The sequence below is a fragment of the Carex rostrata genome, chromosome 23, assembly GCF_964058835.1.
Source record: "Carex rostrata chromosome 23, lpCarRost1.2, whole genome shotgun sequence".
NCBI classification, from domain to species: domain Eukaryota; kingdom Viridiplantae; phylum Streptophyta; class Magnoliopsida; order Poales; family Cyperaceae; genus Carex; species Carex rostrata.
In genome coordinates this window covers 6,226,623-6,248,412 of record NC_135940.1, presented here as the reverse complement: position 1 = coordinate 6,248,412, position 21,790 = coordinate 6,226,623, and the positions used below count along the sequence as shown (strand labels likewise).

At 32.0% G+C, this 21,790-nt stretch overlaps 2 protein-coding genes across 5 annotated transcripts; one reads left to right on the top strand and one right to left on the bottom strand.

Annotated features, from left to right (window-relative positions):
- The first annotated feature begins 3,072 nt into the window (after window positions 1-3,072).
- On the top strand, window positions 3,073-13,890 carry LOC144574969 (alpha-dioxygenase PIOX-like). The gene is made up of 10 exons (XM_078325081.1): window positions 3,073-3,233; window positions 7,993-8,256; window positions 8,800-8,949; window positions 10,081-10,214; window positions 10,868-11,081; window positions 11,385-11,530; window positions 11,742-11,969; window positions 12,237-12,439; window positions 13,081-13,324; window positions 13,685-13,890. Exons 1-10 carry the CDS (start codon window positions 3,144-3,146, stop codon window positions 13,863-13,865), a joined length of 1,854 nt encoding a protein of 617 aa, XP_078181207.1. The 5' UTR covers window positions 3,073-3,143; the 3' UTR covers window positions 13,866-13,890.
- Window positions 13,891-15,478: 1,588 nt separating this feature from the next.
- On the bottom strand, window positions 15,479-20,077 carry LOC144574885 (2-oxoglutarate (2OG) and Fe(II)-dependent oxygenase superfamily protein). Of its 4 annotated transcripts, XM_078324981.1 has the most exons (6): window positions 19,825-20,077; window positions 19,375-19,622; window positions 18,287-19,089; window positions 17,426-17,762; window positions 17,229-17,271; window positions 15,479-15,778 (listed from the first exon to the last, which is right to left on the bottom strand). In XM_078324981.1, exons 2-5 carry the CDS (start codon window positions 19,599-19,601, stop codon window positions 17,268-17,270), a joined length of 1,371 nt encoding a protein of 456 aa, XP_078181107.1. In that variant the 5' UTR covers window positions 19,602-19,622; window positions 19,825-20,077; the 3' UTR covers window positions 15,479-15,778; window positions 17,229-17,267. The 4 variants fall into 4 exon arrangements, with proteins under 4 accessions (XP_078181107.1, XP_078181106.1, XP_078181105.1 ...); XM_078324980.1 differs by lacking the exon at window positions 17,229-17,271 and having other exon boundaries at window positions 15,479-15,776; window positions 19,789-20,067; XM_078324979.1 differs by lacking the exon at window positions 17,229-17,271 and having other exon boundaries at window positions 15,479-15,776; window positions 19,741-20,066.
- Between the last annotated feature and the right edge of the window lie 1,713 nt (window positions 20,078-21,790).

Genomic DNA, 21,790 nt, shown 5'->3' with positions numbered 1-21,790 from the left:
AAATGGAATACCGAGAATGACAACTCCAACCAATTCCAAGGTAATTCTAACCAATACCGGTCGAACCAAAACTCCTACCAAGGTCCTTTCCAAAACTTCAAATTAGAAAAGATGATTGAAGACCTTGCACTCTCTCAAAAAGAGCTCTTGAACCAACAAAACGAGTATATCAACTACCAAAGAAACACCAATACCAACTTCTCGAACGACCTTAGGGAGTTGAAACAAAAATTTGAGTATTTGGATACGAAAACGGGGATGCTAGAGACACAAGTTGCACAACAAGCATCTTCATCCGCTCGCCAACTAGGGACACTTCCGGGCAAGCCCGACATAAACCTGAGGGAGCATGCCAAGGCCATAACCTTGAGGAGCGGCACGAAATATCAAGGACCAAAGATGCCGAGCATAGAAGAGCAACAACAACCACTAAAGGAGACACAACCACCTCTGTCTCCTCTCGATGCAAACACACCGGCATCGGATCAATCTCAAGAACCGGGTAACTCTAACTCGGCCAAGGTAAAACCTATTGAAACTCCTATGTATATTCCACCACATAGGTTTATACCCTTTCCTCAAAGGTTAGTTAAAAGCAAACTTGACCAACAATATGCCAAATTCGTAGAACGTCTCAAGAAATTGAATATCACCATCCCTTTTACCGAAGCAATTACTCACATGCCCTCTTATACAAAATTCTTAAAAGATATTTTATCGAACAAAAGAACAATTGAGGAAGTGGGCACGGTATCCCTTAATGAGGAGTGTAGCGCTCTCTTCTTAAACAAGCTACCTCCAAAACTTAAGGATCCCGGAAGTTTTGCAATCCCATGCATAATTGGTGATACCAAATTTGAGAGGTGTCTATATGATTTAGGTGCAAGTGTGAGTCTTATGCCAAAGACCGTCTATCAAAAGCTAAAACTTGTTGATTTGAAACCTACAAGAATGCCGTTACAATTAGCCGATCGATAAGACGGTACGTTATCCCGAGGGAATTGCGGAAGATGTTAAACGTCCCCACAATCAAATAATAAAACTCCGACGGAATGCAGAGATCCGTCACAAGAGTGAACCAGGAGGAATGCAAAGAGATGTCAAATGAATGCTCCGAGTTCAGTGCCCTGCTCATGGTCGTTTGGAGAACTAGAGCACTGAACTCATGCGAGAGCATTCCCTCACCTAAAAACATACCCGCATAGTTAGCTAACCTAGCCGTACAACTTTATGCACCCTACACACATATTCTAAAACAATTAATAACAATCGACCTACATAAATAGTTCTTTTCTAAGAAAGAGTTTGGACGTGGAACTTTCATTTTAAGATAAAGATCCGTACATTTCTATTTTAATTTTCTTTTTAAAAATATAGATAATAGAGATAAGCCTATTATCCTTAAAACTACACAAAAGGATGCCTACCAAATTTCGTACATAATTAATTTAAAAAGAATATATGCACGAATATTTAATTAGTTTTTGAAAAGTATAATATAAGAAGTCATATTTTTGCTTGAACACGTTAGTATGAATGATCAACAAATATTTAAAACACGAGTGATTGACTCTTCTTTTTACTCGAGAAAGAAAGAAGAAAAATATCTTGGAAGAAATGGTATACGGATATATACCTTGTCAGATACGACTCACGCAAGAAAACCATCTCACGCGCTAGCTAATTGTGATTTATGTTGTCTAATATTGTTCGAATTGTTAAATTTGATCAGATTTTAGAATTATCTTTTGATCTAGTCAAACCATCTCACATGTTCTAGCTAGCATTGTGATTTAAGTTGTCTAGTTGTTCAAATTGCTAAATTTTATGAAATTTGAAAGACAATGTTTTTCAGTGTGAGAGATCGCAAGTTCAAAGTTCAGTTGATGAATCCATTATGAATATTAGACAGTTGGATAGTTTGACCTTAATTCATTTTTATTGAATTTATAAGCCCTCCAAAAAACTAATCATATTTTACAAGTATCTGATTATTTATCTTTTCTACTATCCAAATTGATTTCCAATACTGCAGCGTACATAATAGACTATAGTTAATTACATATATGCTCCTGCAGCTAATTAAGTACTGAAAAACATAATTCTTTAACTAATTAAATATTCCGTTTTTTTTATAATTAAGTAATTATTCTGCAACTCATCTACACGAAGTAGTAAGATATTAGTTAAATATAAGTCGGTTTTTATATATGTATACATCTGGCACGTCTTAATTTAAAATGGTTCAAGAATATAATTTGAAATTTCTAAAATTCAAATCAATAAATAATATTTAAGATTTTGTGTAGAGTTTATGGACATTTCTTTCTTCGTGTTGTGAGTCAAAAATGTTAATTTATAAAAAAATAATTTCCAATCCCGATCATCGTCTAACTTAATAACCCACAAGATATTGATAATTTTGTAATTAACTTAGACATTAATTAGCTTGTGAATACAGTTCTTTACAGTTTTAATTAGCTCGACCAGAATTGAATGGATTCTGATCAGATGGTTCGGATCCAAATTCAAATTTTGAGTTACTTAATTTCAAGGAGCCGATCGAGACCCCAACTTAATTTTAATGTAGTACATGTATCATGAAATTGGTGATGCATAACGAAACAGAAAGAGCAGCCAATAATCGTATATATAGTTAACGACAAATTTGAGAAATAGGGGAGTCATAACATGTGCAATTACAGATATCATGGAATTGGTCATAACGAAACAAAAAAAGCAACCAATCGTGAAATTTTCTTCGATCGACCACCCACCACATATTTATTAATTATAAACTAATTAACACATCAGTCACAATTTGAGAATTTGGGAGTCATAACACATGTGTCAATCAATTCGTTGAATTTTTCTTCATCACGAAAAGATATACAAGCTATCTTAAGTGGATTTGCTATCTAAAGAGTACTAAAGGCCATTAATTAAATACAAGATATAGTTAGCATTCAATATTGAATACACATGCGCATATATCGTGTTTGAACAAATTAATCAAAGATATTATTTCTTCTTTTGCCTCTTATAAATAACAGCACCTACCTTCTGATGATTATATCCAAAGAGTACATTAATTTCCCCTCATCGATATCGTCATATACAAACAATTAATATATTTTTCAGCCATGGGTCTGTGTTTTGGCAAGCCCTTTATCCATCCAGATTTCCGTGATCTTTTCAGAAGGATGTCTTTTGGTGACAAGCTTGGCTTCATTGTACGTTCTATATATTGTTGATATAGTAATCAATTTCTTATTTTATATAATATTTACATTTTTCTTTAGCAAACATTAATGCATGGAACAAAATATATAAACCAACATTTATATGGTATTAATTGTTTATGATCATATCATCTTATTTTGCATGGGCAGATCGGAAATTAGTACGTATATATGTTACTAATGGTTTAGCCCTCGTTTAGTGAGATAATGAGAAGGGATGCATGCATGCATAAACATTTTGGGATATGTAGGTTATATATATTAACTACAAATCTATTTATATACTTTTTGCATAGACAAAATCTATTTGATGAAAACCGGATGTCATAGACAATATACTTTTTCTTTGCCAAAACTAAAAATAAAATAAAAAATGTTTTGTGATTTACATTCGTTGGCCCTTGTACCAATAGTTTTGTTTTTTTTTTTTTTTGCATTTTCAATAATAAATCTTTAATTTTGTATGTCTTATATTATCCTCCCCTTCTTTTCCCTCATGCGACCTCAAATCTCTTGTACTAGTTTTGATTAAGGAAAGAGAAATATAAAAGGAAGCAATATTGTGTTTCTTATTGTTACTTAGTTTTGATTTATATACACAATATCTTCTGTTATATCAGAATGTTTTTATGCAATATTTGTTTATAGAGTGATACTACATGCTTTGGGAAGTAAAGAATGTGTTTTACTTTCCGTTCATGTCTTTATTTTTAAAGTTCAAATAGTCGATCCGAATTTCTCAACATGATCTTCATATTAAAATGTGTTTGGAGAACAAATTTTTCACTTTTTTTCATCTTTTTACTATTTTTTTAGAATTTTTTAGAATCATTGTTTGTCTTAATTTTGTATTTTTTTTATTTAATGAAAAACTGTGATTTCAAAAATTCTAGAAAAATAGTAAAAATTTGTAAAATTTGTTCTCCAACCACATGTTAATATGAATATCATGTTGAGAAATTCGGATTGACTATTTGAACTTTGAAATTAAATATAAGCGGGAAGTAAAACACTCTTTACTTCCTAAAGCATCGTAGCATCCCTCTTTTTTGTTATATCTATATGTATTAAATAGTTGCTATATATAAGAAAATGCAAACTTAATAACGATGAGAAAAAATATTTGAAATATAAAATTTCAAATTAAACCTGTCGAAAATATTAAACGAAATTGAAATTTGGAAGACCAAATTTCGTTTATTGTGTTTCTAGAGGTTCAATTTTATATTTTACATTTCTAAAAGATGAGATGTAATTAGATACTGATGGCTCACAAAAATAATTATCTTAAAGTTAATTTCATAATAGGCTTCAGAGTTTTCTAGAAGAACAGAGGAATATAAATTACCATTTGAAATAAAGCAAAACTATATATCTCATCATTTTTTTACTATAGGCGCCCTTGAGCATAAATTTTCTTATTCATTTTGAGCCAAAAATAATGAAATTAAGAATATACTTGTATATCCAATTATGCAAAAAAAAAAAAAAATCACTGATTCAAACACTTAGATATATACTTTCCGTAGGAGATCACCCATTAAAAATCCAGTTGGGAAATTCATTATAATTATTAAACAATTATATAGCTTGACTACAACTATCTTCTCCAAAAAAAAAAAAATGATCCAATCATCGAATTCAGCCCACTAGAAAACTAATCATATTTTACAAGTAACTATTTAATTATCTTTTCTACTATACAAACTGATTTCCAATATTTCACCGTACGTATATAAATAGACTATATATATAGTTAATTACAAGCTCCTACAATTGAGAGTTACTGATGACAAACCTAATTATTTAATTCAAATATTTCGGTTTTTCTTATTGCAACCAACCTCATGAAATAAAATATTAGTTAAATGCGGTTCCTATAATCCTATATATTATTAATGTGTCTCCAGCAGGGACTTCTTTATAAATGTTGAATAATTTGAAAATTCTATAATTCAAATCAATAAATAAGATTGTATGAACTTTCTTTCTTCGTTTGCATAGAAAGGTTAACGAGTATATATAGATGATCTGACTTCATTTTGATGAGTAAAAAATGCTGATGTAATAATTAATAACTTTCCAGTGTCATAAAATATAATAACCCACAAGATATTGATGTAATTTAGACATTAGCTTGTGAAGACGTTGTTGTTGCACCAGAATGTGTGTATATGTAGAGTGAGTCTATGGTACTATGCATATCACGATTTGTTACCGTGCTACGGTTCTATATTCGAGTTTTCAAATCCTAACGGTCGATCCGAACCATTCATCTTGTTCTCCATATTAATATGTGTTTGGAGACCAAATTTTACATTTTTTAAAATTTTTTTACTATTTTTTTAGATTTATTGAAAATCACTGTTTTTGGATGGTCCAGAATTTTCAGATCAAGTGATTTTCTAAATATCTAAAAAAATAGTAAAAAAATAGTAAAAAATGTAAAATTTGGTCTCCAAACACATATTAATATGGAGAACAAGATGAACGGTTCGGATCGACCGTTAGAATTTGAAAACTCGAATATAGAGCCGTAGCACGGTAACAACCCGTGATATGCATAGTACCATAGACTCACTCGTATATATATATATGCTGATAAACTTTGTTGACCATCCATATATAGTACTTATAAAGTGACACATGACACATCAGCCCTAATTTAAGAAATTGGGGACTCCTAGAGTCCTAGTAAACTTTTCCTCATCACGAAAATATGCACTGACTTATGCGATATAAAGTTATTAGCTACCTAGCTTAGTGGATTAGCTATCCAACTACCACATAAAAGGCAAGAGAATCGTAAGTTTCACAATCAAGGAAAAGGTTAAAATAATAAAGAGAGAGCGAAAATGGATAATTGATATGATTATTATGCAATATTAGTATATATAATACACATGCGAAGCATGCATACATGTTTCAACAAATTCAAGGATATTATGTTTTTCTTCTCTTATAATAACCATCATATATTCTTGTAGTGAACAGCATCTTGTGATGATTATTTCCAAAATAAGAGTACATTAATTGCTGCTCATCGTATATATAAAACTCTATATATATCATACAAAAACAATTGATCTATTTGCAGCCATGGGTTTGTGCCTTAATTGGCAAATCTTTCATTCATCCAGAGACTTCCGTGATTTTTTTCTAAAGGATGTCTTCTGGTGACAAGCTTGGTTTCATTGTACATTTTTTTTATTTGATCTATTATATAACCTTTAATTACATACTGCTAATTATGTACATATTTCTTTAGCAAATGTAAATTAATGGAGCAAAATCAACATTTATATCCATGGTATTAATTGTGTATGATTATATGATCTTATAATTACGGGCAATAAGAAATTAGCACGTATATGTGTACATGACTAACCATTTAGCCCTTGTTTAGTGAGATAATGACAGGGGATGCATACATAAGTAATTAATTTGGGACAGGTTATATATTAACGAAAAAGTTATTAATTTTTTATTTTTTTGCATAGACAACAAATCTATTTGAAAACCGTGACAGACAACTAATTATTTTTCCATAACTAAAAATAAAATAAAATAATAACTCTTTATTGTGTGATTTACATATGTCTTGGCCCTTGTAGTAATAGTTTTGCTTTGTTTGCATTTTCAATAATAATAATTCTTTTTGTTATTTTATTCACCCTTCCTTTCCCTGCATGTTTCTTATTGTTACTTTGTTTTGAATTATATATAGAATATCTTTTGTTCTATCAGATAGTTTTATTGCAATATTTGTTTATCTGTATGTATTAATAAATTATCTATATACAAAAATCCAAACTTAATAATGATGAAAAAACAATTTATGTTTTAAAAATATATTATGGTTTCAAATTAAACCTGTAGAAAAATATTAAACGAAATTTGAGATTTAGGAATACCAAATTTCGTTTATTTACTTTGTAGAGGTTTAATTATTTTATATTTTATATTTCTGATATTAGAAAAGTCAGGAATAAAAGTATTAGTTTGACATTAAATTGTTCAAAAGGACCTAAAAGATGAGATGTCAGATGATGGCGCACAAAAAGTTATCCAAAAGTTTACAAGGCATACGATTCACAGTTTTGTCAAAGAACCGACATATAAATTATCATTTGAAAAATAAAAGCAAAACTAACTATAACTCATTATTTTTACTATATCCCTTAGGTATATATTAATTTATTCATTCATTTTGAACTAAAAATAATGAAATTAAGAATATACTCACATATATCCAGTTATACATGCATTCTTTTTTCAAAATATTAACTACTGAGTCAATAAGAACATCAACTATTTTTATTAATATTAAAATAGAAACAACTAAAAAATGTGCTTAACAGAATATGGGGGCATAAAATTAATTTTTCTTCAATTTTTTCACATAATAAAAATTTTGAAGAATGAAAGGGATGTAAGGGCATATTGTTTAAAATTTTGAAGAGGGCAATTTTTTTCAAATTTTTTTTAATAATAATAAAATATAAAATGTCTTCTAATTAAATTATAGAATACATAATTTTAGTTTTTAATTAATTTTAAAAAAATTGAAAATTTTATTGTCGAATGAGTTTGAGTATATTATTTCCATACATTTTGTGTGGTTTCTAATTGTGTTTTCATGCTTTGCCTTTGACAGGCTAGCACATACATTTTCCTGATGATATGATTTTTTTTTTTTTTTTTTTTGTACTTCTTTTGTAATTGCTATTCTCTTCTTCCATGCATGCAGCTGGTTCATTCATTGGATAAGGGAAACCTACAGTGGCACAAGATGCCGGTGTTAATCGGTTTACTTTACTTGAACACCCGACGGACCCTCCTTGAAAAATACAATCTGTTACCTGTTGGTAACTCCAACGGTACACAGTTTAACCCTGATAATTACCCGTACCGCACTGGAGATGGAAAGTACAACGACCCCGATAATGCTGAGGCTGGTAGCCAAGATACCTTCTTTGGGAGAAACATGAATCCAGTTGATCAAAAGAATGAGGTACTAAACTACAATAAATTGACACTTGATCACCTATTAAACATCTAACCGTACTAGCTAATGTTGATAGAAGCCAGATAAACCTGAAATAATAGTCAAAGCAGCAAACTTATAAAGAATCTTAAGATAAGAGGGAATTTTTGTCAATAATTGAACTGTTTTACTAGTTAAGAATTAACTAGCATGCATGCATGCCTTCCTCAAGCAAATGAAAAAAGACCGGCGTTATATTATTGAAGAAAAGGCATTTTGAAAGGGACCTCTACATATATATATACATTTAAAATGAAGGAATCAATTAGCTAGATTTTGTTTATATAATTTATTATCTAAGGCATTTGAAGAAGTCAAAATTCTTTTTTATTCTACACTAATAATTTCAGCTACTCCTACTTGCTTATATAATTTCTAGTGAAATTTCTTATAATGCTCATGTCTCTTACGTCTTGTGGGATTTGACCTAATTTCTTATGGCAGAACAGAACAGTTGCGTCACTGACCATCTGTACAATTGTTATCTATATTTATTTTTGTGTGGTGCAGTTGATGAGTCCGGATCCAATGGTGGTGGCCACGAAGCTGTTGGCTAGGAGAGAATACAAGGACACAGGAAAGCAATTTAATATACTAGCCGCTGCATGGATCCAGTTCATGGTGCATGACTGGATGGATCACCTCGAGGATACACAACAGGTACATTATTTAAAGTTCTTACTAGCTAGCTAACAAGACACAACAGTATAACATGATCTCAAATACTCGTACCAAGCAACAGGGGTACTGTTGGTATCTTAATTGTATTATCTTATATCTGTATCCCTCATTTGCACTCTAAAATTATTTAGTTCTTTTGAAAGATATCCATGCCTGATAACAAAAATGTTTACACATTTTAAATATAATAAGTATAATTATTTTGTAACTGAACAGATGTAATATAACATGATTTTTCATGCAATTTCAACTTGCACACAATCTGTTACAAAAATATTTAATACCTACTATGCAAAAGAAATAAACATATCTGACATAGATAAATAGTAAGAGGTTACATTACATCTATGTCAGACATGTTTATTTATTTTGCATGGTAGGCTATTATGCAAAATAAATAAACATGTCTGACATAGATATAAGTACGAGTTTGGCTAATATAACATCAGTGCCATTTCAGCCTATATATATAAGACCAACTCTAAAACCTATCAAATCGACTTCGAACGACTAATCCAAACCGTTCAAATCGATTTACATTATGAGTGATGCGTTTACATACAATTTTTTTATATTTTCGAGTTATTTTAGTATCAAATCAAGCGATAAAAATATTGAAAAATTAATGTATTAAAATTAACTTAAAAACTCACACATTTGACCGCTTGACTTAATACTAAATAAATTAAAAAAGTTATAAATTTTGCATGTAAATGCACAACTAACGAAGTAGATCGGTTTCAACGGTTTGGATTCATCGTTTGAAGTCGATTTGATAGGTTTTAGAGTTGGTGTTATATAGGTTGAAATGACACTGATGTTATACTAACCAAACTCTATAAGTACTCTTTGAAATATATGACGTAAAAACTTTTGATAGGTGCTGATCGATAATAGAATGCATGATCACTATTTAGTTTTTAATTATAAACAAGTTATAGCTGTTTAATAAACTAAGTCATAAATTTATATCTTTGTCATTGTTCTTTTGCTGAAATTTTTTTTTGAAGGACTTCTTTTGCTGAAATTAAGTAATATATTGTCGTAGATCTTTAAATAGGTGACTTTTATTTAATTACTTTTCTTTTCTTTTCAAATAAATAAAAATAGATTGAATTAATTGCTCCAGAAGAAGTAGCCAGTCAATGCCCATTGAAATCATTTAAGTTCTTTGCCACAAAAGAGATACCTACAAATGCTGATGGAATAAAGACTGGTCACTACAATACCCGCACAGCATGGTGGTGAGTATAATTTTGAAGATGTCCCAAGTTTTAGGGTTTTATCTGACATTGTTTATCTCTTTATAAGCTCAAAACAAGAGACTGTAAAAAACTGAGAAGAGAAAAATAAATTAATATTTATTATTCAGCCAATATCTATACATCATAAAGATGATTGATTTCGCCACCTAAGTCTTAAATGCTCACCAATGCCACAACAAACTTTTGGTCATTGAATGCTCCATAACTCATATATACATTGATCTTGATAAGAGGATTAATGTTCATTTAATTTTTTAGCAATAAATTAAGATGATTGATGTTAATGTCTAAGAAAAAAAAAGAGGTCTATTTGAAAAAAATTAAGATGATTGAATTAGTTGAATCAAGAATAATAAATTAAGAGGCTTATTTAATTTTATTACGCTGAATCATATTTAGTTTTTATAATATGTTCTTAATGTCTAGCATATAATATATTTATACTTAAAAATCTTATTCACGGTAAAATACGGAGGACAATGACAATCCTAGTATATAAGAAAGACCAAAATTAAATAGTACTGAAACATGTGTGCCTGTGTGGTAATTACATGCATGCAATGATATGTAATTTAATGCACGACTAAAAGCAGTTCCAATTTTATTGAATTCTGTAAAATAAATGAAATAAGGGACGGGAGTGCAATATATGGAGCAAACAAGCAAAAACTGGACAGTGTCAGGACTTTTGTTGATGGAAAACTAAAGATTGGAAATGATGGCCTTCTTTTGCATGGAGACAATGGCGTGGCCATTTCTGGCGACGTGCGCAACAGTTGGGCTGGGGTCTCCATCCTACAAGCACTCTTCACTAAAGAACATAATGCTGTTTGTGATGCATTAAAGGTAACAAGCAACAATAAGTTGCATGATCTTATATGTACTGGAATCCATGTATTAGGAAAAATATGATAAAAAATTAATGTTGATGATGTTCAAACTGCCGTAATGGCTCGTGCTGACTGACTCAAGTCAGAATTGAATGGCACAACTCCAGCTTGAGATTGTGTAAGGTTTTGATCTCGAACTTTGTTCTCATTAGAGAGATGAACCAAGAGTTGGAATTTTTTCTGCTAGAAATTATGTTATAACTTATAAATGGTAATAAACTGAAGAAGAATTAATGATGATCGATATTTTTACCTGTAGAAAGAATATCCAAAGCTATCAGACGAAGAATTATACCGTCATGCAAGATTAGTTACTTCTGCTGTCATTGCAAAAGTTCACACAATTGATTGGACAGTCGAACTTCTCAAAACTAAAATCTTGAATGCATCAATGCACGCAAATTGGTGAGCATATATATGTATATTTATCTCATTTCATGATCTGTGGAAATAAAACGATTTCAAACCACTGATTACCAACTGACGATGGAAATTTTAAGTGCACGCCCATGTCGTACCAACAGAGTTCTAACTTTAAAATTTTGATATTTACAGAGTTCTATGTTTATCATAATGATAAAAACAATAAAATATATTTCTCTTTTCCATTGTGAAGGTATGGATTGTTGGGTAAGGGAATAAAAGATACATTCGGCCACATAGGCGGACGCGCATTGGGTGGGCTTGTGGGATTAAAGAAACCAAACAACCATGGAGTTCCTTATTCTTTAACTGAAGAGTTCACCAGTGTTTATAGAATGCACCCCTTATTACCAAGCACTCTCAAACTCAGAGATCCAACCGCTGAACCCGACCAAACAAAATCTCCCCCATACCTGGAAGAGTACGTATTCTCTGAAGTCTTTCATTTTTCCTCTTATCTTTACATAACATGATGTATGTAACTATAAAATTAGTAGGTTTCCATTTTGCCTTGTAGTTCAAAAATCAAAATGATAAAAAGAAAACGAAAAGAAAAGGAAACAAGGAAGAATAAGATTAAGCAAATAAGAATAATTGTTAATGCCAGATGGACTTATAGTTTAATAGGTGGTACCGGATGTGCACATTGAAAATAAAATAATACCATTTTTGTGTGTGTCACAAATAGCATCAATATTGAAGATTTATTGGGTATCAAAGGGGAGAAACTACTATCAGAAATTGGATTTGAGAAACAGACAGTATCGATGGGACATCAAGCATGTGGAGCACTTGAACTTTGGAACTACCCAAGTTTTTTCAGAGATGTCATACCTCAAAATGTGGATGGTACCAGTCGACCTAATCATATCGACCTTGCTTCCCTAGAAGGTACAATGCTTAAATCTAATGGGAAACTACCAGTAGAGAATCCTGATACTGTACCAAGTAAATTGGTACCAGAATTGCCTTCATACCAAATACAAGACTTTTATGTAAAGAAAAATAATTTATTCTGATAGCAACTGATAATCAATTGATTTTGGTGTTTACAAGAATCAAATACTAGCTCTTCCTACTGAGACAAACTAGATATAGTGTCCTTATGACTATCATGAATTATCTTTTTATATAGAATAAAGTACACAACAAAGAAATGGGGTCATTCTGGTACCATTCAATGCATCTGATTACTACTATAACCAGATACTAGATGTTCTTATTGAGACATATATGATGTCGTAAATCGTAATACTATTTTCTTGTTACTATTATTGTGGCATACTCTAAGAAGTAAGAAATTCACATGTACACTATATTGAAAAAGGAAGGGATATATCACTGCATGTTATAAACAGCAGTATAAGTGTAACATACAAAATTGGAAGTAATGCCAATTTAAAAGGTTTACTGTGTGTTGGTAGCTTTTTAGTTCTCATTTCATTGTCATTCCCAAAAACATTTCTCATTTTCCATACATCTATATAGTTATCTTTTCATCTCTAATACCATCTTTTGTTTTCCTATGAAAGTATATCGTGATAGGGAGAGAAGCGTATCAAGGTACAACGTGTTTAGGAGGAAACTACTACTACCTCCAATAGAACAATGGGAGGATTTGACAAGTGATGAGGAAGCAGTAAAAGTTTTAAGAGAAGTATATGGAGACGATGTAGAGAAGTTGGATCTTCTCGTAGGCCTCATGGCAGAGAAAAAGATCAAGGGCTTTGCCATAAGCGAAACCGCATTTAACATTTTCATCCTAATGGCATCAAGGTCAAATTTAGTTTTAACCAATATTTAATGTTATAACATACAAGTATAAAATTGGGTCCCCAAGCTTTTTCTGAATGTAATTAAATGTTAATATTTTTTTTGGGAGTAAAGTTGGAGGTCAAGCCACCCAACTGTTACACTTTTAATATCCACAAGGGTTTCGAACCTGCGACTTAAACATTAAATATTGACAATTTGCCTAAGATAATTTTGATTGTTTAAACATTAACCAAAACAAAAGTACAAAATGGGGGATCAAATCAAACACAATAATTTGACCCTTATATAAATCACATATAGGATAGTACCAGATACATCCATTTGAATCACTAATAATGATATGAAATTTCATGGCAACAGGAGGCTAGAAGCAGATCGATTTTTCACGAGCTATTTCAATGAGAAGACCTACACCAAGAAGGGGTTGCAATGGGTTAATACAACAGAAGGTTTAAGAGATGTGATCCACCGCCACTATCCTGAAATTACCGACAAGTGGATGAAATCCGCTAGTGCTTTTTCAGTATGGGATTCAAAATAAAGGCCTAGCTTATGCCACCTTTTCCAAGGAAAATTGGACGCCAATTTGTTTCAACTGTTATTATTATTTGTGCATTATAAACAATTTGTTCATATATTTCAAGATTGAATCCACTTGTACTTACCACCCTCCAGCACCGTTGGATTTACTGGGGAGGTCGTTCCTTGTATTATTTTTAATTCTTTTCTTGAATTTGAGTGTTTTTTGTCTGTGGATATTTTGTGTGGCACATGGTGTGATTATTGTCTGTGTAGGTTTTTGGTTCGTGATGTGTTGCGGACCTCTGTAATATATATATTCATTAATACTTTTAATGCAGAAAGCATCTTTGTATATTATTTTTCTCTTCTTGTACAATCATTCTTCCTCAGTTCCTTGGCTGCACTAGCTGCTTTCTTCTTTTTCAATTCTCAGTTTTTCACAGAGACTTTCGCAATTAATTCTTTGATTTAGTAGAATGATTATTCATAGATTTTACAATATCCACCTTGAATAATTCATGCAATTGCAAGTTCACTGGAGCCAAGAACGTACTGCTTGTATTACACTGCTCAAGTTACCACTATATAATGTCATATTATAATTACTGTCGTCACTGGTTCCTACAGCTGCCTAGTGTGTACCGCTGGTACCATTAGCTTTCTTTGTTCCAAGAAACAGAACCTTTTTTTTTTTCATGAAGCAATACCTAGCTAGCACACTTTAATGATACCACCAAACACTGTTGCAAACCTGTAACCGATGCCTTTGGTTGATTGGTTCCAGTTGCAAATGTGAGAAGGTGGTTGCCATACGAGAGCCTGCTCCAGCATGTCCTTCTGATTTCAGTTTGTGCTCCTTGCAATACTACTATTTTGCATCTAAAAACGAAGCTAACAACTCCGATTGAATATCTATTGACCATTAAATTAGATAGAATTTCAATTTGGTCTTTTGTTAATAATAATTTCTGTTTTGTGTTGTATAGAAATTGCATTTTGTTGATCTGGCACAAAATTGGATTTGGTGTTGCATTGGCAGCAAAAGAAAAGTAAATCTTGCTTAAATTTGCAGATTTCCCTTTCTTTGTAATTGATGTAACGCCGAAAAAGAAGGAAAAGATTAAGGTTTGATTTTGATTATTTTTTCTTAAAATTGGCAGGAGGTTTAGTTTGAATCTTGGACCTTGATCAGACTTTATCATTTGCCAACAATTAAGGTAACTATAATACATGAAAGATAAGAGAGATTCATAAACTGCAGAGAAAAAGGATTGAGTAGTGCAAGAGTGAAATTTGTCCGCAATCCTTGTCTATTTCATGTGCATATAGGATATCATTCAACTACTGTAAGTGCTGTATTCAACATTATATTCATATATCATCAGTTAACTACTATGTGAAAAACAAACTATTTACATTTTATAGATTCTGTATATTCTTACATATCAATAAGAACCATCAATAGGTCGCACAGAACGCAATGACATGCCTAGTTAAATATCAGTGTAATATATATAGGTGCAGACCATATTTCATTTATTGTTTTATGTTTTATGTTTTAGTTTTAAACTATGGTATTGGTAGTGTAATAATATGTAAATAAAATTTGGGATAATGGAGCGTGTCAAGAGATTTACAAAAGAGATCATTTCAATAAAAAAAATCAAGTTTGAAAGACCTGTACAAGACATGGAAGCTACAAAAAACTAACTAGAAGAAAAACAAGAAACAACCATGCAACTTTCTAGAGCAATATGACTTCACTACTACTGTCTACTATGATACAGCTCTTGTAGCGTTGCAAAGTAACCGATTTTCTTACAAGGGATCTGGCTTATCTGAAATAATTACTTGGGAATTCACCAAATTATACAATTCAAAATCTCACCTTTAGCAGTCATAGGTTAAAGAAATCTATGGAGATCCATTCCTGCAAAGATCAAATCAGAAATATAATTTGCATCAGTAATAATCAGTGTTTTAATATTCAGTTCTTATTCGGTATTCGGAAAGCGACCGAATACCGAATATACAGTATGCGGCCGAATATTCAGATTTTTATTCGGATTTATATATTCGGATTTTCAAATGAAAATTCATAGACATTAACTCTAATAAACATAGATAAACATTACAAATAAATATAAATAAAACATAACACAAGTTAGAACAAGTTAACAACCCACAGTACAAATTACAAAACTACAAATAAGCATAAATAAAACATAAGTTCAAACTTAAATAAATGAAATTATAACTTATTCGGTTCTTATTCAGATTCTTATTCTCTATTCAGAAATATTCGGTTCATATTCGGTTTTTATTCGGATTCTTATTCTCTATTCGGAAATATTCAGTTCATATTCGGAAATATACGGTTCTTATTCGGATTCTTATTCTCTATTCAGAAATATTCGGCTGAATAGATAATATGCGGAAAAATATATTCGGCCAAATATTCGAAACCGAATATTGGACCGAATACTCATTTCCTATTCGGTTTCCAACCGAATACGAATATTCGGCCGAATAGACCGAATATTAAAACACTGGTAATAATAGAATTACATGAGAGATGACAAAAGGTTAAAAAAAATAATAATAAATAAATAAAATAATGTCAACACTTAACAACAACATCTATTTGATAAACTTCCATTTTATAATGTAATTACAAATATAATGCAGAAAAACATAATTTAAAACTTAAAATTTCCATTATTTTTTTTTAAGGTTGTAAAATTTCTATAATGTTGTTATTGTTTCAAAATTTAAACATAAATTCTGTACCAATTAGATCAGTTCAACTCCCCCTGTTAAAAACCCCAACAAAAACGAATTACTTTCCATGTCTCCCATTTTCCCTTTTCAAATTTTCTTTCTATTCTTCCATCACCTCCATCTGGCCTATTATTTTTCTCAATTCTAACTCTCCATTAGAAAACCGCATTTTGTTTTACTTTTTCTTGTGTACTATCTTATATGTAATGTAATATTGGTCACACAATGAGAAAATGAGTTGTCAGGAGTGGGAGAAGTAGGAAGGAGAAAAACTAGATAGAAATGTAAAAATAACCATTCAATTAAGAGGGATGATTAATAAGATTAGAACAAAATTAAGTTTAATAGCTTGACGAAAATTATAGTTCAATAACACTATAACAGACTCGTCACATGGAAAATATTTTAGAGACATCTAAAGATATTAAACTCCTGCAAAATATCAAACTACTATGCCATGTTAAATAAGAATACAATATGCCCATACCCACAAAACGAGCCCCCCCCCACCCAACCCCCCCCCCCCCCCCCCCCCCCCCCCCCCCCCTCCGCCCCCCCTCAACACAACCCAAGAATGAAAAAGTATAACCTTGTTATCCCTTCTATTGCAGCTACTTCAAAAGATTTCCAAATCACCCTCTTAGCTGTATACATGAGAACAAATTTAGGGACTTCCCAAAAGATTGACAGGTACATGTGATTCTCTAACATCTTAAAATATTATTCAGTTTAACAAGTATAAAATAATGAAAGAAAATACTACATCAGATAACAGCTTATGAAGTTTCAGAGACTTACTCAACATTTTGCCGGGATGTGCTCCAGCCGGGCTCATAAGCTTCTAGAAATGCAATTTTCGCTTTGTTGGGAAGGTCATGAGGGTGAACAAATGGGACAGTTGGAGGCCATCCAAGCGCTGTACGAATGTTATTGCACGGGCCGTTAGATGTGCGTATATGATCCTCGCACGGCCCAAGCCTACAAAATTTCATTTTGAGACCTTTCTTTTCTGCTATTTCCATAACCTTCTCTTTTAAGACCCTCTGTGCCTCCAGTCGTAGCCTCTTAGAAGGAGGGAGAGACTTCTGACTGGAAGAAGTCTCTCTTTTTTTCTTTGTCGAGCTTTTTAATGAATCTGAGATATAACAATATAAAAAAAAAATAACTAAACAAATGTGATGAAATAATATTGAAAATTGAACATAATTTACAACCATTATAACATGCCCCTAAAGTTCTTCAAAAAAAAAAAAAGATTACAATTAGATCTGTTCTTTATTAATTTAAATAGTAGACCAACCAGATTTGAAGCAACTTAAAATTTACTTGGACACTGATGAAATTGAATCGTTTAATTTTTAATTGCCTGGTGAATGACAAATGGATTTTCAAATTTCACCAAATTTGACACAGCCTATTAAATTAGAGAGAACATATGTATACTTTTAATTTTTTAAATTTTAATAAGCATCATGACGGTTGACATAGTTCTCAAATAAATTTGTTGCGAACCTAACCTATCTGTAAACAAAGTAAAGTTAATATACCAGTATATTGACTTAGGCAGGCCTCAGTGCTTATGGGTAATTAATTTATTAAATAGGCCAGGTAGGTGAGTCACGAATGTTTCTTAGGAACTCTAGCAAAGTGAGAAAGTACCATTTTGCCCTTCATTAGGCATTGACTTTACATTATTCCTTATGAACATCTGATCAATGGGGTGCGACCTCTGCATGAAGTCACTGACTGGTATTGAATTCTGAAACTGCGCCTCCACGCCATAACCCGCAGCTTGCATCTCGTTACAACTCAGACTTGCCATCGATTTCGGCATCAGTTTAAATGCAATTGAGCACCTTCCATACAAATTATTCTCAACCGCCACATCGGTCCTGTGCAAGGCAGGTCCCACGTACCCAGCTGTCGCCTGGTAAAGTGCAAGCCCGGGATAAACCATCACCTCTTGTGGGCCCAGGTTACTATCCCCTAGCACCCACTGCCCATTTAAATCCTTTATCTGTAACCCAGGTTTGTCGGGTTTAACCACAGTCACTAAAGTTTTGTCAACCTGGTGCTCATAATCAATAGGAAAAATTGCAGTTTGCCCCTCCTGAGGGCCCGCCACAAAAGATGGCCTCGAGTGGCAACAAACTGAAAGCACCGAGGAGGAAACCTCCTGGTTTCTCAACGGTACATTGTCTAATATCTCGTTAAAAGAGCAGCTGCGTAGGCTGAGAGAGTAACTGACAGCATCTAGTACACACCTGGCAGCCTTTCCTAGGATGCAAAATATATCGGGCAGGGCTGATGGGGAGAGTTCAGGTGACCTGTCAGGCTCAGTCTCAAGTGGGGTTAGGCCGGGCCGGTAGTCATAGGTCTCTTGCAATAACTGAGGGTCAGCATAATACCCTGACGTGCGACACCACTCTGTTGTGTCAGTTGGGTTGTTGTTTTTCTCAAAACTGTGTAATGAAATAATATTTGGAGTGTTTTTAAAATTGTATTTAACTAAAGATATAACATTGACAGTGTTTAAAATTGTTTGCCATTATTACTGATTGGTACAGTTACAAAAATGAAAGGTATTTGGTAGTTCCAAACAGTTGGTACCAGTATAAATTTGAATAAATTTCCTTTGCCTGAAGAAAAGGTTTACAACTTTTATTAAACCCAAAACCAGTTTGTTACCGCACCTGGATATTACGGTGCTGAAATCTGAGGTAATTCATGGCAGTTAGCACACATACCCCTGCTGATGGAAGTACAGACGAGCGGATTCAAGGCTGGCCCGCAACAGTGCAGCATCGCCAGGTGGAAGCTCAACGATGACAGCTGAATACTGAGCTAGAGATTGGGTAAGTATCGATACTGACACCTTGTAAGAATTAGAAGGAAGGCCCTCAGTTGGTATCAAATCTGAGATCTTCACTCGACCAATTGATGGTGGAAGAACAGATAATTCCATTGCCACCATTACAGATGGCTACAAAGTAATCTGCAAATATCATAATTTTCACTAAATCAGATGATAAATACCAAATCATAGATACCACATTAAAGAAAAAAGAAACTAAATGGAGATTGAATCCAAAAATACATCGAATTCTAAGAACCTGTTCTTGAGATTAAGTGATTTTACAGGAGAGAAACAAGCAATTTACGGGTACAACAAATTATCTGGTAACCAAATCAAATACCATCGGCTTCGTAAAAGAGGTCTTCTATAAGATTGCACTTGAATACTTGTTTCAGCGGTTGCGGTGAAAAAATCCGTTGAAATTTGAAATTGGTAAAGCTAAGAAGAATCGAAGTTTAGGTCTAGGTATTGAAAAACAGGTTGGGAGAGAGAACAGGACATGAGAAAAGGAGAGAAATCGGGCAAAGAATTTAACAGAGTAGTTTTGGCTTAATGCAGCTCACGAAGATACGAACCATATGAATCGCTGTTTTTATTATCGAGTCCATGCGCTGCATGAAGTCAAAACTAAACTGTTAAAATATTTACCCGAGAAATCATTGCCCGATTCGTCTTCAACTTTTGCACAAGTGAATAATAATATTTCTCGACACCAATCAGACAGGCCAGATTAAAAATGGGCTGATTAAAAAAACCCATATTGGGCCTTATTGCAAGAGCCCGTTATTAGTTTTCAGGCTGATTGTGTTGGAGTTCAGATTAGTAACGTGGTAACGAACTGTTGTAGATCTGAAAAGATAATTTTTCGAAGCCGATGGTAAAGCATTTTTATCACCTCTACAGTGTTTTCTTGTATGGTATTTGATTTAACGAAATCACATTCGAATTTTGTTGAATTTGTACACGAATGCGATAAATTATATAAATATTCCTTTGACTTTTTAATAGCAAGAAATATAATTGTGATTTTAATTTATACAAATTCCTTCTAACTTTGTAATAAAATGATATATTGCTTGGCTAATTAGATAATTATTTTTAGGGACATGTATTAATAATTGTAATCTAATTAAATCTCTATAATACTGATAATTGTCTTAATTATTAAAACAAACTTTGAAATATAATTCAAGCTGATCGAAAAAAGAAATCATGAAGAAAATATGGACAAACTGGAGAGTGCTGCGTTGTATAATTGTATCAGTGATAATGAAGAATATATATTTTATTGTTTTATTTATTCTGTTTTAGTAAATTAACCATCACATGACACAAGGTCGTTTTGCCGACATTACTTGGCACTATGATATGTACATAATATGTAGTTAATTATTTTGGGTCTTTTATATAAATATCACCTGCAACTTGGGAATTAATTCACATGTTCCGTTGAAAACTATATATTCGCCCATATGTCACTGAAATATTATAAGAAGAAAGATGTTGTTAAAGTAAATTCATTTTTTTGGATGGAAGTTAAATATAATTCAGACAATGCGCACCAGAGATATTTTCTCGAGTAACATTGTTTCTTCATTTCTTGTTAAAAAAAAAAAGAAAAAAAAGAACCTAACTATATATTTCAGAAATTTTTATCTCTCTCTCTTGAAGTACATAATTTTTATTTTTTAATTTTAAAAATCTTGTAACATTTAATATATAAGATTGGTCTTTTTTATAAGTTTGATGATTTTTTTCAGACGAACAAAATTATTAATTTTTCTTGTTTTTCTTCAATAGTTCGAACATAAATACAATCTTGAGTTTGATAAACAACTATTATCAGTTACTTTTACAAGACAAAAGCGGCTCAAATTGTAAAATGGATCAGATGTCCAGTACCGGAATATTTTTTTTACCATAATTACTTAGATATAATCCATAAAAAAGAACTACAAATCAAAGCATCTAACTATTTAATATCTACAAGTTTTTATTCAGATTTTAAATATATTATTTTTAATATAGAGAATATTATTTTTGCTACTAAATCAAAGACTAGCACTTAGAATATTTAGAATACTCCGTGATTAATGCCTTGGAGGAGAGAAAGTACATTATTCGTCTGTTTTTGTATTAAGTCTTCCAGCGTGTACAATGAGGCTACCTAAATCGCTGAGGAGAGAAAGTACATTATCCACTTTGAAAAATCGCTGATCCAATGGTCCAGAAAATGTAAAATCAGCGATTTTCAAAGTGGCTTAATAAATAGTAAAAAAAAATTCCAAAAAATGTAAAATTTTGTC

Excerpts from the sequence above, each read along its gene's own strand:
- LOC144574885 (XM_078324980.1), bottom strand. The coding sequence starts at position 19,601 with ATGGTGGCAATGGAATTATCTGTTCTTCCACCATCAATTGGTCGAGTG. Across the intron at positions 19,090-19,374 it reads CTGTACTTCCATCAGCAGGG|TTTTGAGAAAAACAACAACC; the intron begins GTATGTGTGCTA and ends TTCATTACACAG. Across the intron at positions 17,763-18,286 it reads GCCTAATGAAGGGCAAAATG|ATTCATTAAAAAGCTCGACA; the intron begins GTACTTTCTCAC and ends GTTATATCTCAG.
- LOC144574969 (XM_078325081.1), top strand. The coding sequence starts at position 3,144 with ATGGGTCTGTGTTTTGGCAAGCCCTTTATCCATCCAGATTTCCGTGAT. Across the intron at positions 11,082-11,384 it reads CTGTTTGTGATGCATTAAAG|AAAGAATATCCAAAGCTATC; the intron begins GTAACAAGCAAC and ends TTTTACCTGTAG. Across the intron at positions 11,970-12,236 it reads TCTCCCCCATACCTGGAAGA|CATCAATATTGAAGATTTAT; the intron begins GTACGTATTCTC and ends TGTCACAAATAG.